The sequence below is a fragment of the Salvelinus sp. IW2-2015 genome, linkage group LG35 (assembly GCF_002910315.2).
Source record: "Salvelinus sp. IW2-2015 linkage group LG35, ASM291031v2, whole genome shotgun sequence".
Lineage (NCBI taxonomy): Eukaryota > Metazoa > Chordata > Actinopteri > Salmoniformes > Salmonidae > Salvelinus > Salvelinus sp. IW2-2015.
In genome coordinates, this window is record NC_036874.1 from 5,853,666 (window position 1) to 5,868,663 (window position 14,998).

General features: G+C 43.1%; 1 protein-coding gene across 1 annotated transcript in view; it reads right to left on the reverse strand.

Annotated features, from left to right (window-relative positions):
- LOC111959129 (transcriptional repressor p66-beta) overlaps nucleotides 1-3,189 on the reverse strand; it is a 12,166-nt gene extending 8,977 nt beyond the window's left edge. The window contains 9 exon segments of the mRNA XM_070437474.1: nucleotides 75-224; nucleotides 2,016-2,060; nucleotides 2,062-2,142; nucleotides 2,536-2,598; nucleotides 2,600-2,669; nucleotides 2,789-2,845; nucleotides 2,847-2,924; nucleotides 2,959-3,164; nucleotides 3,166-3,189. Of these exon segments, the coding sequence (XP_070293575.1) occupies nucleotides 75-224; nucleotides 2,016-2,060; nucleotides 2,062-2,142; nucleotides 2,536-2,598; nucleotides 2,600-2,669; nucleotides 2,789-2,845; nucleotides 2,847-2,924; nucleotides 2,959-3,164; nucleotides 3,166-3,189 (774 nt within the window).
- Nucleotides 3,190-14,998: the final 11,809 nt, after the last annotated feature.

Consider the following 14,998-nt stretch of genomic DNA (forward strand, 5'->3'; position numbering starts at 1 on the left):
CTGTAGCCCACCTGTGCAATGCTGTAGCCCACCTGTGCAATGCTGTAGCCCACCTGTGCAATGCTGTAGCCCACCTGTGCAATGCTGTAGCCCACCTGTGCAGTGCGATGGTTCTGGGGCTCTGGGGTGTGGTGGCCAGGGCGGCCAGACATCTTGCTCATGCTCTGAGCCCCGTGGACGACACCGCTCTGGAGGGAAGACGCTGTGTTCTGGACCACAGGGACCTGAGCGAGTGGAGGGTAGAGGTGATACATAGAATAATACTAACATAATAAGGTTATTTAGCTGACACTTTTATCCAAAGCAACTTATAGGTAAGCCCTTTACACTCCATACTGTATATTGGGTGAAAATAGCAGATTTGGTCACTAATATGCGCATAAATTGGATAGCGGTATAGTAACATATTATACATTACGTCAGAGCTCTGGGTATCCATTTTAAAGCGGTATATTTTATTTTTATTTTATTTAACTAGGCAAGTCCGTTAAGAACAAATTCTTATTTACAATGACGGCCTACCAAAAGGCAAAAGGCCTCCTGTGGMGCTGGGGGCTGGGATTAAAAATAAAAAATAAAATAAAAATATAGGACAAAACACACATCACGACAAGAGACACCACAACACTACAAAAAGAGAGACCTAAGACGACAACATAGCATGGCAGCAACACATGACATGGGAATCAACTGACAGACATTCCAAGCGGGAGCACCACGTGCAACAAGAAGATGCCCCCATCCTTCGCGCCAATTGGGTTACTTTGGCATTAATGATCACTATGTTTGATGTACAGTTACAAGGATGACATGGCGTCATACCCTGGGTTGTTGTTCTGAACAGAAGGAACCTATATTCGGCGTATCTCTAAAGTGTTCCCTTTCAATTGTGACAATGGTTATGCATATGCTTCTCTTTTTTTATGTTTACGCTCTATAGGCCAATTCCCCCGAGTGTAAAGTGTTAATGCATAAGCAGTAAGTGAGTGAGAAAAGGATGAATGCCGTGGATGAGTGAGTGAGAGAGTGATGAGTGGCTGAGAGAATGAGAGAGGGATGTGTGCGGTGGCTGAGAGAGTGAGAGAGGGATGAGTGAGGTGGCTGAGACGGTGAGAGAGGGATGAGTGTGGTGGCTGAGAGAGGGATGAATGAGGTGGCTGAGAGAGGTGGCTGACAGTGAGAGAGGGATGAGTGAGGTGGCTGACAGTGAGAGAGGGATGAGGCAGTGGCTGAGACAGTGAGAGGATGAGTGTGTGCTGAAGAGGGATGAATGAGGTGGCTGAGAGAGGAGAGTGAGGTGGCTGACAGTTGAAGAGGAATGACGTGAGTGGCTGACAGTGAGACGAGAGGATGAGTGAGATGGCTGACAGTGAGAGAGGATGAGTGAGGTGGCTGGACAGTGAGGAGAGGGATGAGTGCAGTGGCATGAGACAGGAGAGGATAGTGCGTGGCTGAGACAGTGAGAGAGTGATGAGTGCAGTGGCTGAAAGAGGGATGAATGGAGTGGCTGAGAGAGGATGAGTGAGGTGGCTACATGAGAGGAGGGATGAGTGAGTGGCTACAGTGAGAGAGGAGAGTGAGTGGCTACAGTGAGAGAGGATGGAAATGAGGTGGCTGGACGGTGAGAGAGGGATAGTGTGGGCTAGAGAGGGAGAAATGAGGTGGCTGGAGAGGATGGATGAGGTGGCTGACAGTGAGAGAGAGATGATGGAGGTGCTGACAGTGAGAGAGGGATGGTGAGAGGGCTGGACAGTGAGAGAGGATGGAGTGCAGTGGCTGAGACAGTGAGAGGATGAGGCGGTGGCTGAGACAGTGAGAAGTAAATGAGTGCGGTGCTGAGGAGAGAGAGGGATGAGTGCGGGTGCTGATGAGGCTGTAGTGCTGACAGAGGAGCAGTGGATGACAGATGGATGAGCAAGTAGATGACTGAGTAAATGTCTAAATTGACTGACTGAAGCAGAAATGAGATACTGAGAGATGTGATGGGACAGCGTTGAGAGTGGTGACTGACTGACCTTCTGCACAGGTTCTCCTTCTGCAATCTGGCTCTGCCTCAGCTTTCTTCAGTAGCACCAGCCTGGCCTCCTCCAGCCTCAGCTTCCTCTCTCAGAGCCCTATCATCTTCTGCCTCTCCTCCCCTGTCTACCCGAAGACACACATAGAAAACAAAAGTGAGCACACATACTGCACCCAACTTCGCCATTCTCTCCGAGACACACTATAACACCTATAAAACTTGTCATTTTATCTATTGTACTTGGTTTTGTGTATAGATGATGTTGTTACAGGCTGATGCCAATATGTATAGGATATAAATGTATTATAGCAATACCAATGAATATCTGTACTGGTTTCCTACGAGTGTCTCAAAACAATCTGAGTGGTCCACAATGTTGTTCTTTTTATGTTAATAAGTATTAATAACTCTTACAACTGCACTATTCTAACACTCATACACACAAAAAGACATATGCATATACTTCTACATTTTTCAAGACTGCATAATATGTGCTGAAACACACACAACACACACACACCTTAAAAATCTCTCAGGTTCGCTTACCTCAGCGGCTTCTCCTGTTGGCTGGGCCCTCTTGGAACTGGACGCCTCATTGCTGACAGGACGAATTCACATCAGGGGAGGTGTGTGTCGCTCCCGGTTCAACGTCACTGTGGAGGAACACACACATTTTCAACTCTGACTATTCTTAATTGTAAAAGGAAAGATTGTTTTTTCTATTTTCCCTCCTATCCTCCCTCTCTTCTCTCTCCTCCTTCCACTCACCCTCCTCCGGTGGCGCTGAAAGCCACCGGCTCCTCGCCCATGTTCTCCTTCCGCTCTTTCCACCATGCCATGGGCTCCACAACATTGACCACGGAGGCTCCCATTGGTCTTCTGCCTCATAAGCCCTCCCCTGAAGACCCTGATACCCTGATATCGCGTCTACCCCCTAGGGCCCCGCCTCCTAGACGGCTCCATCCAATGCACCCCCCGCTCCAGGCTGGCCAGTGTTCCGCTGAGATTAGGCCAGCATCTTGAGGCGCTCCGATAGCGGGGTGGCCCTCCATCTGATGCGTGGAGAGCACTCGTCTCGCTCACTGCTCGTGGCGCCCCTGCAGGCGAGGAGGAGTCCAGGCCTCGCTCTCAGCAGGCTTAGCCGCACCCGCCTCCTCATTCAGTCGCTCCATACTGGACTGATGGATGAGAAAGAGAGAGAGAGACAGGGATCAAGGGATGGAGAGGAGTACGTAGGAACATGCTCTAACTTAGCCGTATATTTGTCCTGATAAAACAAAGAATTTCTGAGATCAAAAGAGCACATGATTATGACATATCTTGAAAATGTGCAACTCAAACCACAAACAATTTGAAAACCTCTTACTCAAGCAAAGAAAAGAAAATATTCTTCACTTGTACGTACAGTGGGCATACTTGAGCTGATGGATTACACTATCAATTTTTTGGAAAACAATTATTGCTGGCAACGGAGTGGGGTTGAGACACTGAGCAATTATAAGCAATATGGCCATGAATAGCATATGTACATAAAATCAAATTCCCCATTTATTTAACTATCTCCTATGCTTTTGTTGCTGTTACTGAACATCTGTATTGGAATTTGTCAGCTTAACAAAACAAGCAAGAACTCAACCTACTGCCAGTCAAATCAACAATGGCAATGCAGACTAAGGGACAACTAGATTTAGCGAAAGTTTGCTTCACAATTCTAAGCTAGTAAGTTTGTAAAATGGCTTATTCATCAAGCTGTCAGACTAGTTTAACATCAAAAAAACTATCCAAAACCAAAAAGAACTAATGTAAAATCTACCGATGGCTAGCGAAGCGGAATTAGCCTCTTAGTCCGATTAACATGCATGGGTTTCGGTTAGCATGCTAATGACGATTAGCATGCACGCCCAGCGTGGATATCTGTCAGTTAACATTGACAAACTCATACAGTATGTAAACATGAATGTAACAAACACTAGGATCACCTGCGTCTTTCAATGACAGACTGACCCGGTGGAATCAAGGTGAAAGCTCTGGATCCTTATGATGGCACCTGTTAAATTCCATTCACATCAGTGTAGGATGAGGGAAAGAAACAGTTAAAGATGCGATTTTTAAGTTTGAGACCATGCGATTGTGTATGTTGTTGCCATTTCAGAGGGTGAATGGGCCAGATGACAAAATATTTAAGTACTTTGAAATGGGGTCATCGTAGTCAGGTCCAAGTAGCTCCTGGTTTGAGTGTGTCAGAATGAACGCAGCTGGGGTTTCATGCTCAACATGTTCTGTGTGTATCAAGAATGGTCACCACCCAAAGGACATCCAGGCAACTTGAACAACTGTGGGAAGCATGTTGGAGTCAACATGGGCCGCATCCCTGTGGGAGACCCTTTCACTGATCAAAATTCCCCGTTTATAAATAAGGTTGCTCATTTTCAATGAAAATGTTGCAGCAACCACCAGTGAAGGATAGCTGACATGTCTGCTGCTCTCCCACCCATGTGTTTGTTTTGCCACTCAGACAGCGCTAACAGTTAGCTGTCATTACCCGCTTGTCCCATAACCATAGAACAAGCAGCAGTAACACAGTAACACACACAGCTTCCTAATTGAATTACGAGTTAAATACGCATGTTGTAAACAACCTTGTTACAACTCCAATAATCATTATTCTATTCTTCCTAAAAAGTTCAATATTTCCATCAAGCAACAGAAACAATGGGAAAAATGCTTGCTGCCTTTACATGGCCGCCAGATACAGAGAAAAGGCACACACCCACACTTTTTCTCTTCTGCCTCCTTCTCCAGTTAGTTAAAGGGGTATGTAATATGTATTGTACCCAAGACAGAAATGCTTGAGGCTTTATGTATCTGATATGGATGTATACTGTGTGGTGTGTTGGTGTGTGTGTGTTGTGTGTGTGTTGTGTGTGTGTGTGTGTGTGTGTGTGTGTGTGTGTTGTGTGTGGGTGTGTGTGTGTGTGTGTGGTGTGATTACATGCATGGGCATATGATGACTTAACATGCACACACAGACTATGCGCATCAATAACGTCATTTAATTAATACATGTCATGTTGTCTCTATCAGGCCCTCCTTTAACGTGTGTTACTGACTACACAAAACCACCACCCCAAACACAACCTGCCTAGCTGTGTGGCGCAAATCCGATTGTATTTGACCACCTTGAGTTCATAGGAACGAGTTGGCCCTTAGGACAGAAATGCCACGGCAGGCAATGTAGGTTGTGCACAGGGAGTTGTTTTGCCCTGCAACTTAGACCAATATACTCTGAAGAAATCGAGGAGAGGTGATGAGGATTTGCCAGAAGGAGTGGGGGGAGGGGTTGTCAAAGGGACTAGATGGTGGACTGGGTATAAATTAGAAGATAATGCCTTGCTATGTAGAAATGGTAGCAGCTCTTTGTGGTACACACACACTAACACACACACACACACACCTAACACGCCCATTTATAAGGACACACACATAGTATGGTTTTCAATGTACAATCTTTAAAAAATGTATTGTATGTTTACTATCTCTGCTTTCCAGGTCCAGAGAGTCATGATGAGACATGGAAGTACCACTTCCTTGTACAAAAGGAAAAAAGAAGGGGTAACCACGTAGAAACTCGGTGGAGGAGAGACAGAGAGAGCAGAGCAAGAGAGATGAGGAAGCAGGAGAAAAGGTGAGAAAGGCAAGAAAAACAAAACCGTTGGCTAACAAGCAATCAGAATTGTTCTTGTGGTGTGTGTTTTTTGTGTCTGTGAGTGGTACATATGACCATTCTTTTTACCCAGCACCTCTTGCCCCCCCCCCCTTCTCTGTCCCTATTGCTCCTTATATAATGTGATGACTGTTTCTCAGCTGCAACAACCACCATCTCTCTTTTCCCTCTCTCACCAGTTCTCCTCCTACAGCGCGCCAACCCCCAACACGATCGACACACATGCGCAACACACATGCACACACACACCACACTCTTGGGGCCCCGCTGGCCAAAACAACACAAGTCAGACGCTTCCAGTACCGCGAGAGGAAGAGAGGAGGAAGAAAAAGGGGGTGCTAAGATGAAGGATAGGTAAACGAGAGGGGGTGATCAGCATAAGCAAAGACACACACACATATTTAAAAAAGCACACAGACAGACAGACAGTAGCCAGCACACTAATATCATGCATATAACACTTCATACCTACCCTAGAATGCCAGCAGTCTACATCATATAGTTGAATGAAAGGTGAGTGCCTACTTGTATTTGAAGTGGAGGTAGACGATACATGAGACAAAAAGAGTCATCTCTACTGGGACCAGGACCGTCGTTATATTTCATATAGTTTCGACCGGACGGCCAGGGACTCACTGTCCTATTACTGATAACGTTCGTGATTCTATCTCCCAGACTACTATTTTCAGCCTCTGGATGTACATCATATTGCATTAAATATTACATTACTTATGGATTCAAGGATCTTTTGATCTACCAATAATATGTTCACTGTAGCCTGGATTTACTAGCGTACACAACGATATTGTGTATGCTTTCTGATAGGACTTTTATCACTGTTCTTATGGCTACTCAAGCAGAAAGAGGACTAATGTAACAGTTAAAATCTATAGCTACGCATTCGAGGGCGGAACTTTGGACAACAGAAGGAACATGGCAGCACTATACACTAATAACGCCAACACCACGATGATTTTCAGTCATACCTCCGCGCAATCACCTAAAAGGCTCGGCTGTCAGTGGCCTTCAACCACACACATCGATGAACTTCAGCAAGAGTTCCATTTTGTCGTAATTGTTTCTGTGCTACATATGAAGCCGCGTATATCACTCACCGCTCGTCTTTGTGGAGCTCCACTCGCTATCCATCTTCCAAAACAGAAAGATCCCAACTCAATTTGATTTATGGTTACACTATTGCTGTATCGTGTCTGGCCAAGACAATCTAACAACGCACGACGGTGCCTATGCAATCTTGCGTATAGTTGTCTAGGATGAAAAGACCACAGAATTTTATCGTCACCCCGTCCTGTCTGAATACTACTTATCCTTCGAGTCCACTTCGCTATAATTTGGAGGAATCTCGGCACATACTTTGATTTTTATAAGTTATTAATTCTAGTCATATAGAATCTAGTTGTCACTAAATGAGAGGACATGTAGGGGAAAGAAAGTACAATACACTTATGTCGTACTGAAAAGATATCAGACTAAGTTTAGATGATTGTGAAAGAGGAGTAGATTACAAACAGAGAGTGATTTACTTCTGTTAACCTTATTGTTGCTTGGTAACCTAGCAAGAAGTCAGCGCAGAAGCAGCGTTAGAAAACCCACCCGCTTCGCCATACCTGTCAATGAGAGAATGCACAGGTAAGTGTGGACATAATGATTAATATTAATGAAGTACTGATGTACCCACGTGATCTTCGACAAACTTAGGTAATAGGCTGGAAGGTGGACAACTGACTATGGATAGAGTGAGATGCATAGAAGTCAGCCCATAGTAGACGGACTTAATTGAAACCTGTCTAGCTTAATGTTGAAATAACACCTAACTAAGCCTAAAAGATTTCTGGTAAGAGTACACTCCACACAGCTCAGTAGACATGATAGTCATCTGTTAAACACTTTAGCTCTCTGACAGAGACACCACAGCTAACAGAACGCATCGGGTTCCCACCCAGACCTTAGATGGATCCGAGCGGAGGGTCTCAAGGTGGGTTGAGCGTGATAGACTAACAAAATTGTGTGCATTCTAAACATATTTTCAGAAATCATTTCGCGTGGAACAATTCAGCCTCTTCATGAGAGATTCGAGACTTTGCAATGACATGTCACACATAACCAAAATAGAAATAGTGTAGTTTATGAATAAGAGAGTAACTGGAGCCTATGTCAATAAGCATAATCATTGTGAGAACAATAGCCAATCAAAATAAATGCCTACACTATCAGGGCCCCCGTCATTTCATGTATGACTTTGGCACTAAATAACATGGAGCGACTAAAAACCTGATTGAACTGACCTTGCAAGCTATGATTCTGGACTTAAACTGGAAGATGGATGCATCAGCCTATGCACAAAGAGAGATAATGAGCGGAGACATAGGTCTAATATACATTGTCCATGAGTTGTGCCTCGTGTAAGGGACTTTCTCAACATGATGTTTACCTCTATGTGTTTTGATACCTTAGTATTCGCTGGTAAATAGCTTAAATACTTACTGGTACGACTTGTATAACGAATGTATTCTTACTTTTTGCTTGGTGCTCCAATCATGCTGTTAGCTACGTAGGCGCTTGGAAAGATGACGTTGACGACCTTATGTACCTTTCATAATTGCGCGACACGATGAGCAGGAGAATAAAGTGTAGATTGTAGAGTTTAAGATAGAACTATATAATTAGTTGATCCAGACTAGACTCGCTAGGAACAATTGACTTATCAGGCCCTAATCTTAAAAATCCTATCATCATTATAAATCACCATTTATTACTATAATAACATGTAAATGATCCGTCATAAGGAACACGGGTGGTTCATGCTGGGTCACTGTGTGGTCCATTAGAGGGAATCAAACACATCATATCTAATTCCATTCAAGATCAGTGTTTATGGGGGAGCGAGAGAAGTTAGCGACAGGACACAATAATTAACCGGTGCCTTAAGTTTATTCTCATAACTGTAACCTGATGAAAACTTGTATTGACTGAAAAGAAAAGGGAAAAAATATTTGAGGACATGGCAGTGATGGCATCGAGGGTTGTTGTCCTTACAACCAATAGGTTTCATCACACGATGCAACCCCAGGGGTACAGAGGGTTCTGACAGAGACTGATAGGAAACCAGTGTCCATGGAAACCAAGGGTAGCTGGTCACCTTGACAAAACAGTCAGAAAAATTAAATAAAAAATCATGAATCTATTCAATTGGATGAATCCATTTACTCACAGCAATGAATCTAGCACAAAGGCAATGCAAAACACACTAGTTCACAAACATTACATTGTGATATCATATATACACACACCTGTAGTGGTTAGATCATATAAATCCAGACAAACGAACCTCACAACCGACACCCCACCCATCCCTCTCCCCACTACACTTACAACAACACTTTGTAGGAGGCCCAGTTCTTCATCACACAACACTTATCACATGTTGCCATGGCAACATGGCTGTCGCTATTTATAGACCGCATCCACAATCAATTATTTCTGCGGTTGCCTAAGCAAAGGAGAGAGCAAGCGACAAAAGGGAAGCAAGAAGAAGATGGAGGAGAGAGCAGAGATGCAGAGTTCGTGTTTCGTGTACAGTGGAGATGCGGAATATTCCCCAAAAAGGACATCCATACCTTTGTCCTAATGATACATGAACCATGACTGATCCAGACAGAAGCTTTGTTAAGAGGATTTTGAAATGGACCAAGATGGACAGACATGTACATGCATATTATGAATACGGGCAATTCCACGGGTAACAGAATGATGCTGAGACTCAGATTTTTCACTTGAAACCTATCAGTCCCAAGACCCCAGCAAAGATCTGCTTTTCATTTATCTGACTGTCAATTATCTGCATGTTCAGCCCTTATTTTAAGCCAATTAAAGTGTTTTAGACCTACCATTTAATTTTCAGGACAACCATGGCTACAAGTAAAACACAAAACAATTTGACAAACAGTTGCATTCATGAGTTTTATTGACAAATGTCAAWAAAAAAAAAAAGCAAAAACCTGGTAAAAATGAATTTATATGAATTCTGTAAGTACAGAAATTGTTTGCTCACTGCGAAATGAATATTCAGCTAGTCAGTGACAACTGTGTGGAGTTTGTGACCGCAACTATGTGAGCTTATTAAAGCATAACAGATACTATGTCCTGCGATTTCCTATGATGTTATATCTATAAGAACCCCTTATCTTCTAACGACTCGTGTAGCTTGTGAGTGTCATAGAGCAAAACGTGTTACATGTAAGTGTCCGTGAGGGTCTCAGCTTTCCATAGATTGCTTATAGTAGTTTGTTTCACAAACCATTCGGATGTTTTTGGTAAAAGATCTAAAGACGTTTTTATAAAAAGACCCGGCCCCGGGCCCCTTCGGGATCCGCCCTTGTCTCACAAACACCACTCTAGCTCAGCCCCTGTTAATCACACACTAATTTTTTTATTTATTTAACAAGGCAAGTCAGTTGAGAACAAATTCTTATTTACAATGACGGATTACCCCGGCCAAACCTGGACAACGCTGGGCCAATTGTGCGCCGCCCTATAGGACTCCCATTCTTATCGGCAGACTCAATAGCCTTGGCTTCTCAAATGACTGCCTCGCCTGGTTCACCAACTACTTCTCAGATAGAGTTCAGTGTGTCAAATCAGAGGGCCTGTTGTCCGGACCTCTGGCAGTCTCTATGGGGGTGCCACAGGGCTCAATTCTCGGGCAGACTCTTTTCTCTGTATATAGCAATGATGTCGCTCTTGCTGCAGGTGATTCTCTGATCCACCTCTACGCAGACGACACCATTCTGTATACTTCTGGCCCTTCTTTGGACACTGTGTTAACAAACCTCCAAACGAGCTTAAACGTCATACAACACTCCTTCCATGGCCTCCAACTGCTTTCTAATGCTAGTAAAACTAAGTGCAAGGTCTTCAACCGATTGCTGCCCGCATCCTCCCGCCCGACTAGCATCACTACTCTGGACGGTTCTGACCTAGAATATGTGGACAACTACAAATACCTAGGTGTCTGGTTAGACTGTAACCTCTCCTTCCAGACTCACATTATGCATCTCCAATCCAAAATTAAATCTAGAATCGGCTTCCTACTTCACAACAAAACCTCCTTCACTCATGCTGCCAAACATACCCTCGTAAAACTGACTATCCTACAGATCCTTGACTTCGGCGATGTCATTTACAAAATAGCCTCCAACACTCTACTGAGCAAACTGGATGTAGTCTATCACAGTGCCATCCGTTTTATCACCAAAGCCCCATATACTGCCCACCACTGCGAACTGTATGCTCTCGTAGGCTGGCCCTCACTACATATTCGTTGCAAAACCCACTGGCTCCAGGTCATCTATAAGARTTTGCTAGGTAAAGCCCRGCCTTATCTCAGCTCACTGGTCACCATAGCAACARCCACCCGTAGCACGCGCTCCAGCAGGTATATCTCACTGGTCATCCCCAAAGCCGACACTTCCTTTGGCCTCCTTTCCTTACAGTTCTCTGCTGCTAATGACTGGAACGAATTGCAAAAATCTCTGAAGCTGGAGTCTTATATCTCCCTCTAACTTTAAGCATCAGCTGTCAGAGCAGCTTACTGATCCTGTACACAGCCAATCTGTAAATAGCACACCCAACTACCTCATCCCCATATTATTACTTACCTTCTTGCTCTTTTGCACCCCAGTATCTCTACTTGCACATCATCATCTGCACATCTATCACTCCAGTGTTAATGCTAAATTGTAATTATTTTTTGCATCTATGGCCTATTTATTGCCTTACCTCCCTACTCTTCTACATTTGCACACACTGTACATAGAATTTTCTATTATGTTATTGACTGTACATGTGTTTATGTGTAACTCTGTGTTGTTGTTTTTGTCGCACTGCTTTGCTTTATCTTGGCCAGGTCGCAGTTGTAAATGAGAACTTGTTCTCAACTAGCCTACCTGGTTAAATAAAGGTGAAATAAAAATAATAAKAAATTCGAACCAAGGACTGTAGTGATGCCTCTTTCACTGAGATGCAGTGCCTTAGACTGCTGCGCCACTCGGGAGCCTGATGGTCTTTAGGTCAAACACATGATGTTTAAAGGGGGTTAGAACTCCAAAACGCGACGATGGGACTCATTGGGTTAAAATGTATGCCAAACAAAAACCAATGATTGTTAAACAAACCAAAAAATTCTATACACAAGGAAGAGTTTTAACAATTTCCACTGAAAATGTTACAAAAACACATTTAGTTGAAGAACAGTGCAGATGCAAAGTTTGGTAACAGAATGATGGCACAAAGAGCATAAACCATCATTCTGTTACCAAACTTTGCATTTGCACTGTTCTTCAAGTACATGTGTTTTTGTAACATTTTCAGTGGAAATTGTTTAAGTAGTATTTCTGCATTGTTGTGTCATTTGTTTAGCTTTGCAATCATTGGTTTTTGTTTGAAATACATTTTAAAGTGAAACATGTGAGTCTCAGCATCATTCTGTTACAATGGAATTGCCCATACACAAATGCATTGCATCTGCCATAAGGCCTATCCCATCTATGTCAATAAGGCCCGAGCCTACAACATGGGTCACAGAGTTGGGCCCCCTGTCCCTTTAAGAACAGGACAGTCACCCATTATCTCTCCTTTCTGTTCCCTGTGGTGCCAAGCACCGTCCTAACACGCTAGCCAGTCTGAGCCAGTCTTTAACCTCAGGATGTGAAATGATCTCTTAATGTGAAGCCTTTAGTGATGTCACATGGGAGAGAGAGAGAAAGAAAGTGAGACAGGTGGGTATATGTGTGCGTGTATGTGGGGGGAGGGGCGTACAAACGCGTGATGTGTGCGAAATTCAGATTAGTTCTATGGAGTTTGTATTGTAGAAGCCTTTCAAACCATCCACACTGCTTCTAACCTACATTAACCTACACATCGTCTGCCAACCACTCATGTCAGGGTTTGTGTTGTGACGATGATGTGAGGTATATGAACCCTAAAGAGTTGCCAGTTCGGGTCCCACTTCAGTTCAACCCAGGCTGTGCTCCTTTAATGGCACACTTCAGTCCAATTTGCTTCTGGAGATAAACAGCCCAAGAGATGTATAATTTGCACTGAGGAGATATACAAATGGAGACTAAAATGACAGAAGAGCAGGGAAYGGTAGACAACCACCTGTCCATCCCCTTACTGCATTTCTATTCCAAAAATAAAATGTATGGCAGAGGAATCTCCAAACTTTCATCTCACCTGCAAAAGTCAACTAGACAAGTTCTTACAGGAATAAATCATCAGGAAAATGACAGTCAAAATTCGYCATAAATCAAAGATTTTGGCTTTTTATCTGTTTGCTACGGTTCGTTCTTAGTATAATTCAGTGCAACTGAATAGGAGTGGTAAGGTCTCTGTTTGGCCTCCATGAGTAAATGCCATGATAGGTTGAATAAGTGGTTCTCAATGAAGGAAATGATTTACTATTGGATTCCTAGAAAAAGGTGAAGAGGTGAAGTCAAAGTCTAACCCTAGTGGGAATTAATACAAAAGTTACAAAATGTTAATAAATAAACACTTACATACACAAAATAGATTATCTGCTTATCTATTGGTTTTCACAAGTGACATTTCTGATGCAAAAATACATCAATTGACCTGTCACTGAAACATACATTGACCTGCCACTGAAATGTTCATAAAACTCAAAGAAAAAAACGAAGTTGACATCAGCTAAACAGAATTTGATTAAAGTCAACTGATAAGAACTCTGATCATCTGGTTGCCCAACGTATCACTACAGGCATTCACTGATTCCTTCAACAGCACTTGTCATCGCCAACCATGGTGGCCATTTGCATAGGGCTAGGAAACAAGTTGAGAGGGTGAACACGTCTTCACTTACGTAAATGGCTGATGCATTTTGAATTCATTTTATTGTATGACATATGCACAACACTTCATGCCATTTGTCTCCAGTTCGCTCAACAAATATCCTTCATATTCAGAAACTCGATCGTAGCAACGTTGATAAATATATTTAAACAATCAAATTACAACCATCGGTTTCAGATTAACATTTTGTTCATAACGACACCACGAAGACGCATTTTTTCCCCCAACCAATCTAGGTTAACCTCAAGGGACTCGGAGATTAAACAATAAACGTATTCTGCTCTATATGTATCAATATSATCCGCGCGCGCTGTATCATTTATTGCTACAATGTAAACACATTTGGAACGTTAAAACATTATCAACGTTTGTGTCAGCTGTTTTAGACAGACCTCTTTCATTACCTACATTTTGGAACWAAAAATAACGGCAAAACACATCACTATTAACCCAATAGAACTACTATGTAACCGTTATTTCGCTACTCATCTCACATTGTCCCAGTACTTCAGTTGGACTGAAGTCTGGAGCCTTATCACATCTAGAACCATGATCCGGGGATTTTTAGTTAAACTTCACTTCAGATAGGCCGCGGAAAAATCCTCGGTCTCACCTGACTCGCCTTCACCCCGCAGGTTCCACTGGCTTCGGGTTTGGCTTTGGGATCCTGGGGCGCTGCAGTAAATCCTCACAACCAGTCAGTCCCCGGCACTTGCAGGCAATACAAAAGCGCTGATTGGGCCCCGACAAGCTCTCACGCTCTGTCCGTAACCAGACAGACAAATTATTGGACCGCGCTTGTGTCACTGACGCGCCTCTACTCAAAAGGTGTATGTTGTTGTCTGGAGGGGAGAAAAGAGGAGACATTGACCGAGATGCCCATCCTGTGAACAATACAATATTTAGGCTATATGCCATCGAAAACGTGACATATGCTCATGTTGTCAGTTATTCTACTGTAGACATCACGTCGAATTGATTGATTGTAGCCTACTGGGCCTACTTTGATGCATTTATACTATTTTTAGTCAAGGGGCAGTTTTGTCAAGTTCTTGTAGACTGTCTCTTATGCAATCACTTGGACCTTATGTATTTGAAACATATTTCACGGCTGAGGTAGGCTACCAGTATGGGACCAGCATTCAGCATGCATTATTCCCGGTTTAACAATAAGCAAAGGCCATTTAATTGCCATGAATAATCAACACTTAATGGCCTACATGCAAATCTACATGCATTTTAATTGGCATTCCAACTTTTGTAAGCTACCATTAAACATAAAGATTATCAGCCATATGCTTATACAATTTAGTTGAACAAATACTGTTAAACCATTGTTTATTTATTCTGCAAAGGATGCTGCATGA